The sequence below is a fragment of the Colossoma macropomum genome, unplaced genomic scaffold (genome assembly GCF_904425465.1).
Source record: "Colossoma macropomum unplaced genomic scaffold, Colossoma_macropomum, whole genome shotgun sequence".
NCBI classification, from domain to species: Eukaryota; Metazoa; Chordata; class Actinopteri; order Characiformes; family Serrasalmidae; genus Colossoma; species Colossoma macropomum.
The window spans coordinates 2,732,999-2,750,544 of record NW_023495280.1 but is presented as its reverse complement, the minus strand read 5'-3'; the positions used below and the strand labels follow the sequence as shown (position 1 = coordinate 2,750,544).

At 38.2% G+C, this 17,546-nt stretch overlaps 1 protein-coding gene across 8 annotated transcripts in view; it reads left to right on the top strand.

The window, feature by feature from the left end:
• The first annotated feature begins 1,036 nt into the window (after nucleotides 1-1,036).
• Nucleotides 1,037-17,546, top strand: part of map4k4 (mitogen-activated protein kinase kinase kinase kinase 4) — a 105,296-nt gene continuing 88,786 nt past the window's right edge. For all 8 annotated transcript variants that reach the window (XR_005006545.1, XR_005006546.1, XM_036561899.1 and 5 more), the window contains exons 1-2: nucleotides 1,037-1,355; nucleotides 1,814-1,879. Coding sequence is in view for 6 of the 8 variants with exons in the window: in XM_036561899.1 (XP_036417792.1) it covers nucleotides 1,299-1,355; nucleotides 1,814-1,879 (123 nt within the window). In the remaining 2 variants the exon portion in view is untranslated. The remainder of the gene's footprint in view (nucleotides 1,356-1,813; nucleotides 1,880-17,546) is intronic.

The window sequence follows — 17,546 nt, the reverse complement described above, 5'->3', positions numbered from 1 at the left end:
GCACCAAAAAGGTTCTTTTGTTGTTACAATGTCAGAGATATATCAACAGAAGAACCCTTTTTGGTGCTAAATCGAACCATTTTCCATTTCATAGAACACATTCTCCTGAAGAATCAATCTGAAGAATCCTTTCACAATGCAAACCCTTTAATTATGCAAGGGGTTCATGATCTATACAGAACAAATTCCTTTACTAAAGAACCTTTGAAGAAACATCTTTGCCTTGCTTTGCGTCCTTCTAGCTTATTCTATTTAAAAAAGCTACAATAAAATACTTATGACAAACATGTCTTCTAACATCTTCACTAATTGCGTACACCAAGTTGCAGCGACCGCATTTGTAGAGGACTTTTCTATTTTGTGCACTGTTTTTTTAACATGGCGAGGATTATTTACATGTTGTTGCTGATTGAGAATGACACGCCCATTAAAGGAGAGAAAACGTTCCTCAAAACGCTCTGCTTCAAAGCACATCGTAATGTTTCGACGTTCAACCCGAAACCGTAGCAAAACAATGCACCATCTGAGACTGATCGGCACAGGTAGATCTCCAGGACCAGGAGCACCCCTGTATAATACATTGCTGCTGTCGGAACAAAAACTCCTATCTCCCTTTTTGTAGTTTTTCAGTTTTGACATAATGTGAAAACGCCTGTTGTCCCTTACATTGTGTGTAAATTCTATGATGAATGGACTAAATGAAATGGCCAAAAATTACTTGGAAAAGTCTGGTTACTGGCGTACGTTAAAAGTACAATTAGTTTTTTCGTGTTTATCGTTTTGGAGATACAACACGATGTATTATATTTGAAATTCATATATTGCCATATATAATATTCGTAGCCTATGGGTAGAGCAGTCCTGATAAATGCCAGCATAATACACAGATCTGTTTTTAGCTACCCGACCCCGCCCCCTCCCCCCGCCCTCTCCCTCCCTCCCCTCCCCTCCCCCCGCCCTCCCTTTCCCTCCCCTCCCTCACTCCCGCACCCTCCCCCACCTAGTTTCAGTATCCGTCATTCCTCACGGTGTCCTGTGAGTGGCGTTCTCCTTTTGAGAGCTCCGCCATGGAATAAACAGACCAGCCTCTCCTGTCTCTGCTCTGCTGTCCTCCTCCTGCTCGACCTCTCCAGGAACACAAAGGTGGAGGAAAGAAAAAGAGAAAAAGTGGTCCGGGGGTCTCACCGCGACCACACAGAGAACAGGATTATTACCAACAATCAAATAATGAGCTGCTTTGTGGCAGACACACCGTCAGCCTGAAACAACCGGAGTGAGCGTCGAAAACCACTGATAAGATGGCGAACGACTCTCCAGCTAAAAGTCTGGTGGATATAGACCTCGCCTCTCTGCGGGTGAGTAGCGCTGCGTTAGTCTGCATTACAGCACAGATAATGATAAACACAGTTCTGTGGATTCTGTGTGCGGGTTCTTCTCATTTGCATACTCCTGGATATGACCACTAAAGCTGGTGTGTTACTTTGTTATTGATGATAGAAACAGGTCAGTTTCCCATTCGCCAGCTTGTTGTTCGAATTTTCCCGTTCCACCTTAAATAGTGCAGCAGTTACATTCTGTATTGCATGCATCTGCGCAGCCGCTGCACAGTTTAAGGTGGAACGGAAAAATTGGAACAAGAAGCTGACTTCAGCTTCGTTCATTGATGTTGATCATCTGCTCTTTGTTTGCAAGACGGTAAAAGCAGCAGCTTAGCGCAAAACCTGCTCTTTCTTTGTTACTTTAAATCGACCTGTGTGCGTGACTGCACTGCACTGTGTGTTATAGTGTAGCTCTGTTGTGTCTTTGTTTTTAGGACCCTGCTGGGATCTTTGAGCTGGTGGAGGTGGTCGGTAACGGCACATATGGACAAGTATACAAGGTTGGTTTACCCTTTCTCTGTTATTTTATTCTTCTTTATTTATTTATTTATTATTGTTTTGTGTGCTTGTGGGAAGCCAAAGCTTTGTTTCCACCATGGAGATGGTCAGTAGGTTTAATCCAAATCCCAAACCTAATGGCAGCTAGGCCACTGCTCTGCATTTCCTCTGAGAGCTGAGAGCTGTCCAAGCAGAACCCCGGTGAGGTGGTCGGAGGGGCGTGCTGTGTGCAGAGCGCAAGGCTGCTTTGTGCTGCTCTGTTCCCGCAGTGCTGCTGGGTGTGATCCGCCTGCGCATTACTGACCGGTTGGAGCTGACTGGGGGGCTATTTGATAAAGATAGCTGGTTAACTTAGCTTGCTCTTTATTTAGTTTTTCATCTTAAAGGGCCCATCTTACAGCTGGGAAGTATGACAGTATATATCATTATTGTGATAAATTTTGTATTGTATTGTAACATAGTGCTTTTCTGAACATATCGTGAATATCGTCAGTGCTTGTGGAACACTGACAAACTGCATCTTTCATTATAAAGAAAAAAATGTTCCATTTAAATGGATTTAATGCAACACAGTATACCAACTATTGAATAAAAATCATTCATTATGTTAAAATGATTTAATTTTTGATAATAATTTTAAAAATGTAGCACTTCTGCTTTTTTTTTTAAGTTTCAACTGATTAGATATCTGAAAAAATAAATACAACATTGCAATATTATCTCAAGGCTAGCCCTCAGTTTCACATGTGAAAGAAACACATGGTTTTTGAATACTTTAATTGCTAAAAATGTGTGACCTCTTGTAAACGTGGTTTTTGCCCTCTTCACATGTGAAATATATGTGACTTTTCTGTAAGCGATATCGTACATTTGTCTTGCATTAGGAGTTACCTTGGCCCATGTCTACTCATTTTAATGATTTTCTTCTAATTCTAAGTTTAGTGATATTTTTACTGTGAACTGGCAGAAAAAGAATGCTGTTGGTCCTTTCTGTTGAAAGATTTTTGAAATTACTTTTTTCTGCCATTTTCTTCAGTTTGGCTTAAGTTGAGCGAGACTAAATTTGTGACGTCAGATTTGCCAAAGCACCAATCAGAGTTTGTACCGGTGTGTATACATCAGCTACCCGTGTTCTTCTCCATTGCACGAAGTGACTGATCTCCTCCTGCCCCAGACAAAGCTTCCAGCAAGCAACTTACCTGAGCTTCTCTGAATCTGTTATAAAGGTTTATTACACTGTTGTTTGTAGCTAGACGCTGCTTCCTACTTAACCACCACACCGGATCCTAATGTAGATAGTATTTGACATCACACTTGTCGACACCATATTGTTCACATACCAGTAGTCAGCATGGCAGCAACAGTGGCACTCATAGAGACCCTGTTTGTATAGCATTAGTTAATAAAGCATCCTGACAGACAAAATATACCCATGGTGTGCTGCATGCTTTATGGCTGTATAACAACAGCAACAGAAAATAAAATGCTGTGAGCTTAAATACATAAAAAGGCTTAAGAGCTCAGCCAGCCAAGGAGAAATCTTCAGTAGAGAGAAGAAACATGAGTAACTTTAAAACTTTCAGCATGTCCCAGTAACGTTCCCAAAGTCTGCTCTCATCAGTCTGACACAGCTAGACAGTTAGGAAAAGGAAGAGTGTGGAGTTTTGATAATTCTCCAGTGTTATTAGAGAATTATATTAACAATGGATAGTGACTGTTAATTGACTTTTGCAATTTATGTCTAGATCATATCTGCTTCACCTAGACAGTGAATACATTTAACACCAGAGCAATAACAGGGTTCACCAAGCATAAGCTAATGTCAAGCTGACACTGATTAACCCCATTAAACACATACACAGCCGTTATTCACTTTTGCGATCACAACAGTGTTTGATGGTGTGGTTGATTGTAGAGACAGAATATCGCTGACCAAATAATTGTATGATTCTAGTGATGTGTATGCTTTTAGCTCCTGTGATGTGTGTGCTGATACAATATGTAAGGTAATTACAGATGTCTGGATATGTTATTGCTGGCAATAAAGCACAATCTGGGTTCAAAGATAACATATCTATTTGGTACAAATCAACACCTCAGATCAAACGGATTTTTTTGTTCATATCTTGATTTGAAAGTAATAGCTAACACTGACTGCTCATACACACTATGCTGATGGAATGTCAAGAATACAGCCGCAGGACACTTTTTAAAAAAAATTGAGACGCTGTGAAAAATGTAAATAAAAGCAAAATGCAATGATGTGCATATCATTTAAACCCTATAGTTCATTGAAAATAGTACAAAAACAACATATCAAATGTTGAAACTGAGAAATGTTACTGTTTTTGAAAAAAATGCCCATTTTGAATTTGTTGCCAACAACATGTTGTCGGCAACAAAAGGCTAGTAACGTTGTGTAATGCTTAAAAAAACATGGGGTAGTTGATTGGCAACAGATCAGTAATATAAGTGGGTATAAAATGAGCATCACAGAGAGGCTGAGTCTTTCAGAAATAAAGATGGGGAGGGGTTCACCACTCTGTGAAAGATTGCACAATCAGATAGTGCAACAATTCAAGAATAACATTTCTCAAAGTAAGATAGCAAAGAACGTTTGCTTTTCATCATCTGTGGTACACAATAATATTAAAAGATTCAGAGAATCTGGAGAAAACGCCGGGGACAAAGCCAAAAACCAGTCTTTGCTGGCCGTGATCTTTGGGCCCTCAGGTGGCACTGCATTAAAAACAGACATGATTCTGTAGAGGAAATTACTGCGTGGGCTCACTTCTGAAAACCACTGTCTGTGAAAACAGTTCATCACTGCATCTACAAATGCAAGTTAAAACTCAAAAACGCAAAGATGAATATACACAGGATCCAGAAATGCTGCCACCTTCTCTGGGCCCAAGCTCGTTTAAAATGGACTGAGGGGAAGTGGAAGAGTGTCCTGTGGTCCAAAGAATCAACATTTGAAATCCTTTTTGGAAATCATCGACACTGTGTCCTCTGGGCTAAAGACCACTCAGCTTGTCATCAATGTACAGTTCAAAAGCCCGTATTCATGATGGAATAGGAGTGCATTAGTGCACATGGCATGGGTGACATGCACATCTGTGAAGGTATCATTAATGCTGAATGATATATACGTTTTGGCAACATATGCTTTGCTTATTATAGCAAGGCAATACCAAACCTCAATCTGCATGTATTACAACAGCATTACTCTGTATTAAAAGAGTCCAGGTACTAAACTGGCCTGCCTGCAGTCACCACTGATAACATTTGGAGGGTTATGAAATGAAAAATACGACAAATGAGCCCCCAAACTGTTGAGCAGCAGACATTCTATGTTAAGTAAGAATAGAAAACATTTCACTTTCAAAACAACAGCAATTGGTCTCCTCAGCTCCCAAACACTTAAAGAGTGTTGTAAAAGAAGAGGTGATGAAACACAGTGGTAAACATGCCCCTGTCCCAATGTTTTTGGAACGTGTTGTTGGCATCAAATTCAAAATGGGCATGTTTTTTTTCAAAAAACAATATAATTTTTCTGTTTGAACAATTTCATATATTGTCTTTGTAGTATTTTCCTTTAAAAATATGGTTTACATGATTTGCATATCATTGCATTCTATTTTTATATTTCTATAACGTTAGTGCCAAGCGTTAAAATATCATATGTGATTTGTTAGTGGTCTACCCATCATAAGATGAAGGCCTGAGTTTTGAAGCATTATCTGCTAAATGTAATTAGATTTCTAAAATGACCACCAGACAGCTATTCTTTTACACTTTTTACTTACCTTTGCAGCTGAGAAGAGTTTGATTTCTCTGTGGGGATGACAAACATTTAAGGCTGAACCTCACCGTGTCACCACAGTCTTTATAAGAAAGACTCTTTTTTCTTTAAAAGGGGAGAGACCAAACTATTTTTGAAAACACTGATAAAATGTGACAAAAGTCTCATAAATAGTTTGTAGTGTTTAGCTCAGTAAGGCACAAAAAAACATTTTTAAGGTTGTTTTGGCTGCTTCGTTTGCTTAGATCTCCACAGCAAATTTGCTGTGCCTCATTCAAAAAGCAGTCTGGGCTGAAACACTTCTTATAACTTCTGTACGAGTGGGCAGGCTGAACTGCTGTGGGCTGGATAGCTGTAGGCTGTGTGTGATATTGTGACATAGTTCATGATGACAATTGTCCATTCTCTCTGTATCCTTTAGAACGGTGGTATCCAACCCTGGTCCTGGAGAGCTTTCTTCCTGCAGAGCCTACTTCCAACCACTATCTGCCACACCTGCTCCAGCTAATCAACCTCTTCCCAAGTCCCTGATTGGCTGGATCAGATGCATTACAGTAAAGTAAGGGCCAGGGCAGCTTATTGGGTACAGGTTGGAACTAAACTCTGCAGGAAGGTAGCTCTCCAGGACCAGGGTTGAAGACAACTGCCTTAGGTCATCTAGCTAACAGAGGTCTTGCTTTGTGGTGTCAGGCTTTCCTTTCCAGTCTTTTTTTTGGCTTGGGGAGAACAGCATGCCCTGTTAACGCACAATGAGTAAAAGCTATTGAGTTATATGCTGTTGTGGAGCTGCTGATGGTTTGGTGTGGAGAATAATGATTGATTGTTCTCGTTTATAGATAAATGAAGAAGGCTACTGTTCTTTACTGAGTTCTTCCTTTTACTGTAAGGGATATAAGTATGTAAATTGTGCTATTTTTGGAAGCATCTCCGGCCTTTACGTTGAGACACTGGCAAGCTTCCGCTTAGCCTGCTATGGAATTAATTCTGCTGTTCCATCTTGAGTAATTAACTAACCATGTCAATTTGGAATAGAAGATCAGGGTGCGCTGAAATTTCAGCCACTGAAAAATTTTGTCTGAAAAACCATCAAAGTGAAAAAAGGCCAACAAAGATTCAGTAAGCCTACAAAGAAATAACAGTATCTGAGACTTTACTGGTAATTTGAATGCTAATGAAAATGAGAAATTCAAAACACTTCACTCTCATGTTCTAACAGGTTGAGTGGCAGCAGATCAACAATAAAAATGTCAGCTGTATGGAACTATTTCACAGTTTCTAAGAGGGACATCAATCAGGAGATTTCGCTGACCCAAATATTAACTATACTCTGTTGCCTCTCTAGGTAAATAATTATCAAAAAATTATTGACTTATTGACTCGACCTGGTGTTGCTCCATTAATACACCACTGCGGCCATGGCAAAGCCAGCTATGACTCATCAGTCTTTGGTTGTATCATCTCAAAAGTTTGAGTACTTATATACATTGAGACTCAGACAAGGTGTGCAAAATCTGGTCCAGATATGACCTTTAGAGGGCGCCTTAGCTGTCAAAAACCTCAAAAATCATTAAAGATGTTATTACAGTGTTATTACAAAGTCTACAGATAAACACATGGTGCCATTTGATTCAGTTCACTGACCTGAATAACTTTGTAATTACATGTTATGTCAAATATTTTACTCCTTGTGTAGTATTTTGAATTATTCCTTCAACAATTACAGCTTATTATACTAAGGTCAAAAGGTCAATCTGAACATAACTCAGTGAACAGTTTTGATCAAGTTCCCTGATCAATTATCATAACATGTGGAGACCTTTTGACCAATTCTAAACCACTTTCAGTGAGCTCCTCGGTGCCAAAAGGAGTGCACTGGGTCTCATTATGGCCTGATTATCAAAGCCTTAAACATGGAGAAACAAAACCCCTTGCAAACACAACTATGACAGATATTTTACCATTACTCATGTATTTTTGACATCTGTGTTGATAATCCTTTGCAAGTTCTACAAACCTGTGTAGATCAGTCCATAGAAATGTAAACATATGTTGAAAGTAAAATGGTTCATGACAAATGAAGGCCTTGCGATAAACTCAGACTTCATTTCAGCCTCTATGCCTCGAAGGCCCAAACTGCATGAGGCCTGATTAGGCCTATTTGGCTCAAAGTGCATGAGAGCTTCTTGTGCTTATGCGTGCTTGGACCCGCTCATTGCCGCTTGCGGCTATATTTAGGGTTCAAGCATGCAATGCATTGAACCCTATTGGAATTGTCAAGATTTTTCTTATTAGGGTTCAAGCACGAAGTGCGTAGAACCCTAGTGAAATTGTCAAGATTTTTCTTATTATTATTATTAGGGTCCAAGCACGCAAGTGCGTAGGACCCTATTGTTTTTGTTAGAGTTTTTCTTCTTCTTATTATTATTAGGGTCCAAGCACGCAGTGCGTAGGACCCTATTGTTTTTGTTAGAGTTTTTCTTATTATTATTATTAGGGTCCAAGCACGCAAGTGCGTAGGACCGTATTGTTTTTGTTAGAGTTTTTCTTATTATTAGGGTCCAAGCACGCAAGTGCGTAGGACCCTATTGTTTTTGTTAGAGTTTTTCTTATTATTATTATTAGGGTCCAAGCACGCAAGTGCGTAGGACCCTATTGTTTTTGTTAGAGTTTTTCTTATTAGGGTCCAAGCACGCAAGTGCGTAGGACCCTATTGTTTTTGTTAGAGTTTTTCTTATTATTATTATTCTTCTTATTAGGGTTCAAGCATGCAATGCATTGAACCCTATTGTTTTTGTCAAGATTTTTCTTCTTCTTATTATTATTATTAGGGTTCAAGCACGAAGTGCGTAGAACCCTATTGGAATTGTGCGGATTTTTCTTATTAGGGTTCAAGCACGAAGTGCGTAGAACCCTATTGGAATTGTGTGGATTTTTCTTCTTCTTCTTATTATTATTATTAGGGTTCAAGCATGCAATGCATTGAACCCTATTGAAATTGTCAAGATTTTTCTTATTATTCTTCTTCTTATTAGGGTTCAAGCATGCAATGCATTGAACCCTATTGGAATTGTCAAGATTTTTAGGGTCCAAGCACGCAAGTGCGTAGGACCCTATTGTTTTTGTTAGAGTTTTTCTTATTATTAGGGTCCAAGCACGCAAGTGCGTAGGACCCTATTGTTTTTGTCAAGATTTTTCTTATTATTAGGGTTCAAGCACGAAGTGCGTAGAACCCTATTGAAATTGTCAAGATTTTTCTTATTATTATTAGGGTTCAAGCATGCAATGCATTGAACCCTATTGAAATTGTCAAGATTTTTCTTATTATTAGGGTTCAAGCATGCAATGCATTGAACCCTATTGGAATTGTCAAGATTTTTCTTATTAGGGTTCAAGCATGCAATGCATTGAACCCTATTGAAATTGTCAAGATTTTTCTTCTTATTATTAGGGTTCAAGCACGAAGTGCGTAGAACCCTATTGGAATTGTGCGGATTTTTCTTCTTCTTATTATTATTATTAGGGTCCAAGCACGCAAGTGCGTAGGACCCTATTGTTTTTGTTAGAGTTTTTCTTATTATTAGGGTCCAAGCACGCAAGTGCGTAGGACCCTATTGTTTTTGTTAGAGTTTTTCTTATTATTATTATTAGGGTTCAAGCATGCAATGCATTGTATTAGGGTTCAAGCATGCAATGCATTGAACCCTATTGGAATTGTGAGAATTTTTCGTATTATTATTATTATTATTTTTCTGCCCTGAAACGGAACGCACAGCCCAAACCGTAAGTCCTAGAGACACCAAACTTAGTCAATAGGTAGTAGTCCCTCCCGCTACTCAGGCGCAAGAAATCAGCCCAGTCGACCACAAGGGGGCGCTACAGCGAAGGCCAACGCGTTTGGGTCTATATCTCCTAAACCAGATTTTTGCCAGACAAGCCATATTTTTTTCCTGGTTCTATGGGTCCAAATAAACCTTTTGGCTATTTTGATTATTTAGCTCCGCCCACTTAGATTTTTCGCAATACTACAAAATGTGCGAAACCTACTTTTGCGAACTAGTCCTCCAATTTTTGCCCGATCCTCATCCATTTGGTGTAAAAAAATTCAGAAGAGCCTCAAGGTCAATAATTATCAAAAACATTTTAAGTTTTCCATACAGCATGGCTGCCATATGCAAATGAACCCTTCTGGATAAATTCAAAATAATTCAGAATTAATTGAAAAATCTCTAACTCAAGAATCCTTCAGTCAAAAAATTTCAAACTTCACAGGCCATGTCACTAGCCCATTCTGAGGTAGCCATTCGATTTTTGTGCGCATAAGTAATTAGGGGGCGGAGCAACAAAAACAGGGCATTTTCTCTGCAGCCGTACAACCTATCAAGCTGAAACTTTGCATGCAGCATCATTGGGGCAGATTACAAGTGCGACTATAAGGACATTTGGATACATTGAAATTTGTGGTCGCCATCGGCCAATAAGCATTCAGCAGGCCATTTGACAGGCTTACCATTGACCAATCATGACGAAACTTGACTGGTGTCTATATTTAGCCACTTTCTAACAACCAGTCGAGTTTCAAAAGATTTGACCACTGGGGGGCGCTATTTCAAAAAATTACATATTATTACATGTTATTACAATATTATTACAGTTTTCACCTACACCCTATTGTAGTACATTGGGACAAACAATTTTGCCAATACATGTTTATTAAAAATCTGTATCGTTTTTTTGTAATAGATAAATGTTTCAAAACCCTATTTTTTGAACTAGTCTCTGGATTTTGATCCAATCTTTTCAAAGTTTGTCTAGAACAATTCTTTGGCATCTCTAGGTACATAATTATCAAAAACATTTTGACTTTTCTTCTCAGGGTCATGTGGATTAATCACTAAATTCCTGCGTACGTGGTATTGTTAGCTTGATTAGCTATAACTCACCAGCCATTGGTCAGATCATGTCCAAACTTTGAGGATTTATACATATTTGGACTCTAATGGTGTCTGCCACTTTTGGTCCACATTGGCCTTTGGGGGTGCTTCAGCACTCAAAAACACTGAAAAATCAATGAAAATGCTATTACAATGTTATTACAATGTCCACATATAAACAATTGGTGTCATGTGACTCAGTCCACTTCGATGAACAACTTTCTAATTACATGTTATGTCAAAAATTGCACGGCTTGTCTTTTATTTTGGCTTATTCTTTCAAAGATTTCACTATACAAAGACTTACTATACAAAGGCTTGAGGCCTGTTTAAGCCTATTGTAATAAAAGGCTTGAGGCCTTTTTAGGCCTAATGGGCGAAACCAAAAGCTTGAGGCCTTTTTAGGCCTAATGGCCTGTACCAGAAGCTTGAGGCCTTTTTAGGCCTAATGGGCTAAACCTGCAGAAGGGCCCGTACTGCTGTTGCATGCTTGAACCCGCTCATTGCCGCTTGCGGCTATATTTATTATTATTATTATTCTTTTTCTCCGATAAAACGAATCGCCCAGACCAAACCGTAAGTCCTAGAGACATGAAACTTGGTCAATAGGTAGTAGTCCCTCCCGCTACTCAGGTTCGCGAAATGAGCCCAATCGGCCTAAAGGTGGCGCTATTGCGCAACACAACGCGTTTGGCTCCATAATTCCTTCCCCAGATTTTTGCCAGACATCATATATTTTTTTCCTGATTCCTTGCGTCCAAGAAAACAACTTTGTAATTTGGACCATTAAGCTCCGCCCACTTAGATTTTGAGCTAATTTGCATAATATGCAAAAACTACTTTTGCGAACTAGTCCTACAGTTTTCATCCAATCCTCATGTTCTTGGTGTCAAAAAATTCAGAAGAGCCTAAGACTCAATGATTATCCAGCACATTTTTAATTTTGTCACCAAAATGGCTGCCATATGCAAATTAATCCTTCTGGAAAAATCAAAATAATTCTTATTTAATTGAAAAATCAGTAACTCAAGAATCCTTCATCCAAAAAATTTGAAACTTGACAGACTTATTCCTAATGAGACTCTGAGGTAGCCATTCCATTTTTGTGCACATTGGTCATTAGGGGGCGCTGTAAATGCTTAATGTGCCTTAATAGCTGTTTCTCAGCATCTGTACATCCAATCAAGTTGAAATTTTGCAAGTACCATCTACTAGTAAGACTTTAAGTGATTCTTTAAGGACACTTTGATATATTGAAATTTATGGCCGCCATCGGCCAATAAGCTTTCAGCAGCCATGTGACAGGCTTAGCCTTGGCCAATCCTCATAATACTTGACAGCTATCTCTGTCTCACCACCTTCTAACAACCTGTGAAGTTTCAAAACATTTGGCCACTGGGGGGCGCTATAACAGAAAATCAAGTATATCTTGTACAGATTGTCATTTTTGGTCAAATAACTTAGATGCCCTCATGCAGTGCAGTCTTCCAAACACTTTTGTCATTTGAAGTCTATTAAAAAAGTGCTTAGTTTTTTTTCAATCGTCAAATGTTTGAAATTAGCACTTTTCGAACTAGTCCGTGGAATTTGAAGCTACCTTCTCAAATCTGGTCTAGAAATACTCTGTAGCCTCTCTAGGTAAATAATTATCCAGCACATTTTCCATTTTTTGCTAATTGTGGTTTTCCTCCATCACTAAATCATTGCAGCCATAGCGTTGCTAGCTTTAATTGCTATAACTCATCAGTCCTTGGTCCGATCATCTCAGATTTATAAGTATGTTTATAAATTGAGACTCTGATGTAGCCTGCAAAATTTCATCCTGATTGGCCAATAGGTGGCGCTTTAGCACTCAAAAACACCTAAAATCTTAAAAAATGTTGTTACAACAATACTACAAAGTCTACAGATAAATAAGAGGTGTCATTTGATTCAGTTCACTGATGTTAATAACTTTGTAATTACATGTTGTGTCATAAATTGGACTCCATCTCTGGTATTTTGAATTATTCATTTAAAGACTACAGCTTGTAATACCAAGGTCAAAAGGTCAATCTGAACAAAACTCGGTGAACATCTTTGACAAAGGTCCCTGATCAATGTTCGTAACATTTGAAGACCTTTGGACCAATTTTGACCCACTTTCACTGAGGTCCTTTATGCTTGAAGGGGTCCATTGGGTCCATTGGGTCTATTTATGTCATCCTTATCAAAGGTTTTAACATGGAGAAACAAAATACTTTGCAAACGCAACAAAGACAGAAATTGTTACCATTACTCATGTATTCCTTCAAACCTTTGTAGATCAGTAAATTGAAATATAAACATATATTAGGTTTTAAAGCCCGTGCTCATTGTTCATGACAAATGAAGGCCTGTTGATGAACGCTGATTTCTTTTTGGCCTCTCTGCCTCGAAGGCCCAAAGTGTGTTAGGCCTTATTAGGCCTATTAGGCTCAAAGTGCATGAGAGTTTCTTGGGCTTATGCGTGCTTGGACCCGCTCATTGCCGCTTGCGGCTATATTTATTATTATTTTTCTGCCCTGAAACGGAACGCACAGCCCAAACCGTAAGTCCTAGAGACACCAAACTTGGTCAATAGGTAGTAGTCCCTCCCGCTACTCAGGCACAAGAAATCAGCCCTGTCGGCCACAAGGGGGCGCTACAGCGCAGGCCAACGCGTTTGGGTCTGTATCTCCTAAACCAGATTTTTGCCAGACAAGCCATATTTTTTTCCTGATTCTATGGGTCCAAATAAACCTTTTGGCTATTTTGATTATTAAGCTCCGCCCACTTAGATTTTTCGCAATACTGCAAAATGTGCGAAACCTACTTTTGCGAACTAGTCCTCCAATTTTTGCCCAATCCTCATGTCTTTGGTGTCAAAAAATTCAGAAGAGTGTCCTGGTCAATAATTATCAAAAATATTTTGAGTTTTCCATACAACATGGCGGCCATATGCAAATGAACCCTTCTGGATAAATTCAAAATAATTCAGAATTAATTGAAAAATCTGTAACTCAAGAATCCTTCAGTCAAAAAATTTCAAACTTCACAGGCTATGTCAGTGGCCCATTCTGAGTTAGCCGTTCGATTTTTGTGCACATATGTAATTAGGGGGCGGAGCAACAAAAACAGGGCATTTTCTCTGCATCTGAACATCCGATCAAGCTGAAACTTTGCACGCAGCATCATTGGGCCAGACTACAAGTGTGCATTTAAGGACAATTGAATACATCGAAATTTGTGGTCGCCATCGGCCAATAAGCATTCAGCAGGCCATTTGACAGGCTTACCATTGACCAATCATGATGAAACTTGACTGGTGTCTATATGTAGCCACTTTCTAACAACCAGTTGAGTTTCAAAAGATTTGACCACTGGGGGGCGCTAGTTCAAAAAATTACATATTATTACATGTTATTACTACATTATTACAATTTTCACCAAGAGCCTATTGTAATACAGTGGGACAAACAATTTTGCCTATACATGTTTATTACAAATCTGTATAGTTTTTTTGTAATCGATAACTGTTTGAAAACCATACTTTTCGAACTAGTCTCTGGATTTTGATCCAATCTTGTCAAATTTTGTCTAGAACAATTCTTTGGCATCTTTAGGTAAATAATTATCAAAAACATTTTCACTTTTCTACTCAAGGTCATGTGGATTAATCACTTAATTACTGCATACATGGCATTGCGAGCTTGGTTAGCTATAACTCATCAGTCATTGGTCAGATCACGTTCAAACTTTGAGGATTTATACAAATTGAGATTCTAATAGAGTATGCCAAGTTTGGTCCAGATTGGCCTTTGGGGGTCCTTCAGCACTCAAAAACACTGAAAAATCAATAAAAATGCTATTACAATGTTATTACAAGGCCCACATATAAATAATTGGTACCATGTGACTCAGTCCACTTCGATGAACAACTTTCTAATTACATGTTATGTCAAAAATTGCACTGCTTGTCTTTTATTTTGGCTTATTCATCCAAAGATTTCACTATACAAAGACTTACTATACAAAGGCTTGAGGCCTGTTAAGGCCTAATATAATAGAAGGCTTGAGTCCTTTTTAGGCCTAATGGCCTTAACCAACAGCTTGAGGCCTTTTTAGGCCTAATGGGCTAAACCTGCAGGAGGGCCCGTACTACTGTTGCGTGCTTGAACCCGCTCATTGCCGCTTGCGGCTATATTTCTTCTTATTATTCTTTTTCTTCCCTAAAACGGTTTGTTGAGAAGACACCATAAGTCATCCAAAGACCAAACTTAGAGGGTAGGTGTAGATCCACTACTCAGGCAACTGAAATGACCCCAGTTGGCCTGATGGTGGCACTATAGAGCAACATTTTACTTTATTTTTTGCCCATATCTCCTGAACCATGGGGGCTACACTCAAAATTCTTGCTTCTACATAATCCTTGCTTTATTCTACATCCTCCACTGCATGTCTTTAGCTCAGGCCCCAAATTCATCATCATAATTGGCAAAATATGTGACATCTACATTTTTCTACTAGTCTGAGGTTTTTAAAGATATCAACACAATATTGGTCTCAAAATATTCAGGGGAGCATGGATGTCAAGAATTATCAAAAAGATTTGAATATTTATAAACAATATGGCTGCCACGTGCCAATTAAGCCCCACTGGGTTTGGCTTAATTCACGTAAATGGCTACAGATCGAGATTGCTTTGGCCAATTCACATCAAACTTACCAGTCCTGTACTCCACATGATTCTGTGGAAGCCCACCAAGTTTGATACCGATTACTCAATAGGGGGCGCTATAACAAGAAAAATCTGTTTCTCAGCAACCGCTTGGCCAATTGAGCTGAAACTTTGCATGCTGTATCCATTACCTAATTTTTACAAGATATATTAAGGACAACTGAATCATTGGACAAATATGGCCACCATTGGCCAATAAGCTTTCAACAGGCATTTGGAGGGCTTAGCATTTGCCAGTCATCACAAAAATTATATCATATGTCCACATAGGCAATCTCTAATAGCCTATAAAGTTTGACCTCAGTTGGCCATGAGGTGGCGCTATAGTGCATAAACAAGAATAAGTCCTATAAATTTTATTATATTTCAAAATAAATCAATACATATCATTGCTTACACTGATAATGACATTTATCAAAAACAAGTCTTTTAAAATTCTGTAAAGTTTTTCTTTGATTGATCAATGTTTGAAAATTGAACTTTTCAAACTAGTCTGTGGATTTTAAGACAATTGTTTCAATTTTGGTCTTAAAACAATCTGTGGAGGCCATAGGTAAATAATTATCAAAAAAACCTTGACTTTATTACAAAGAACAGCCATAAGACACCAATGAATCTGTTCGGCCTGGCCTTTTCTGACGTAGGGGGCTATAGATTCTTTAGTTTTTAGGTGATTGTGATAAATCTTGGTAAACTTGTACAATACCATTTTCTGAGGAAACATGCAAAGTTCCATTTAAATTGATTGTCATAAGCCCCTACAGTACTTAATCTAGTGCGTAAGTATTAAAATGTCATTATATTCTTCTATGAATGAAATAAAGGAAAGACATTGGTTTCAAATTACACATCTCATTAGCATCTAAAACATTGCAATTATATGTATGTTCCAAAATTGCACAGGAAATGTGGAAATTTGACTTAAACCCAGGTTGGCCACACAATTAATAACGGTAATATCTTTTCTGCCCAGCACAGGGAGCATCAGCATTAAATGCAAATTATGACTTCAAACATGCTCATGGTCGTAGTCTTTGCAACATCTCTCTTGCGGCAAAGGAACTTCGTGAATTTTATGTATTCCACTGAGCCAAGCAATTTTGCTTATACAAGTATATTAAAAACTCTGTTGTTTTTCTGTAAATCATCAAAAACTGTTGTTTTCATACTGCTTGCTGAAATGTTTTTGCAACATCTCAAACTTGGTCTCTAAGCAACCTTCAAAGTCTTAAGATCAATAATTATTTAAAAAGTCTTGCCTTTTAAGCACAATATCATTGCAAGTTATGAATCAGTCAGTGTGGTCCAGCCTATTTGGAAACAAGGGACCACAAGTCTGTCACTTATGCTCTGATTGTGACCAAAATTGATATATACTTTGACAATAATCAGCTGAGGAAACATATGACATTTGGCTTAAGTTGGCTCTTACAATGCTCAATGTACTGCCAACAATCTAAAATGTAATTTTTCCTGTCTAAGAATAAAATAAAGACATGAGTATTGTTTCAAATTATGCATCTTAATGAGAAGTAACACTTTGCAAATACGTGTAGGTTGCTTAACTGTACAGGAAATCATATAATTTGATTTCAACAAATTTTAATTAGCGCAAGAGGTGTTTTATATTTGTCTGGCCACCAGAGGGAGCCAAATCAGCAACTGCAAATGTGAATGTTGAACTAATTAATAAAAAAATACAATTAGTGGAAAGCTTTACCGTATGTCTTTAGGTCAAGACAATTTCTGTATTTCCACTTCATATTTCCACTTCATTACTTTCCACTATATTGCTTTCCACTGTGCCTGACAATTTTGGAAATATAAGTCTTTTAAAAAACTTTATTGTTTTTCTTTAAATTATCAGAGTTTGAAAACTGATGGTTTCATACAGCTTGTTGAAATGTTTTTGCATCATCTCAAACTTGGTCTCTAAACAACCATCCAAGTCTCAAGATCGATAATTATTTAAAAAAATCTTGCCTTTTAAGTACAATATTATTGCAAGTTATGGAATAATCAGTTCAATGCGGCCTATTCTAAAACAGAGGACCACAAATTTGTCAGTTATGCTCTGATTGTGACCAGAATTGATTTGTATATTGATACTAATAAGTTGAGGAAACATATGACATTTGGCTTGATTCTGCTTATGTTAGCTCTTACAATGTTCAATTTCCTGCCAAAAATCTAAA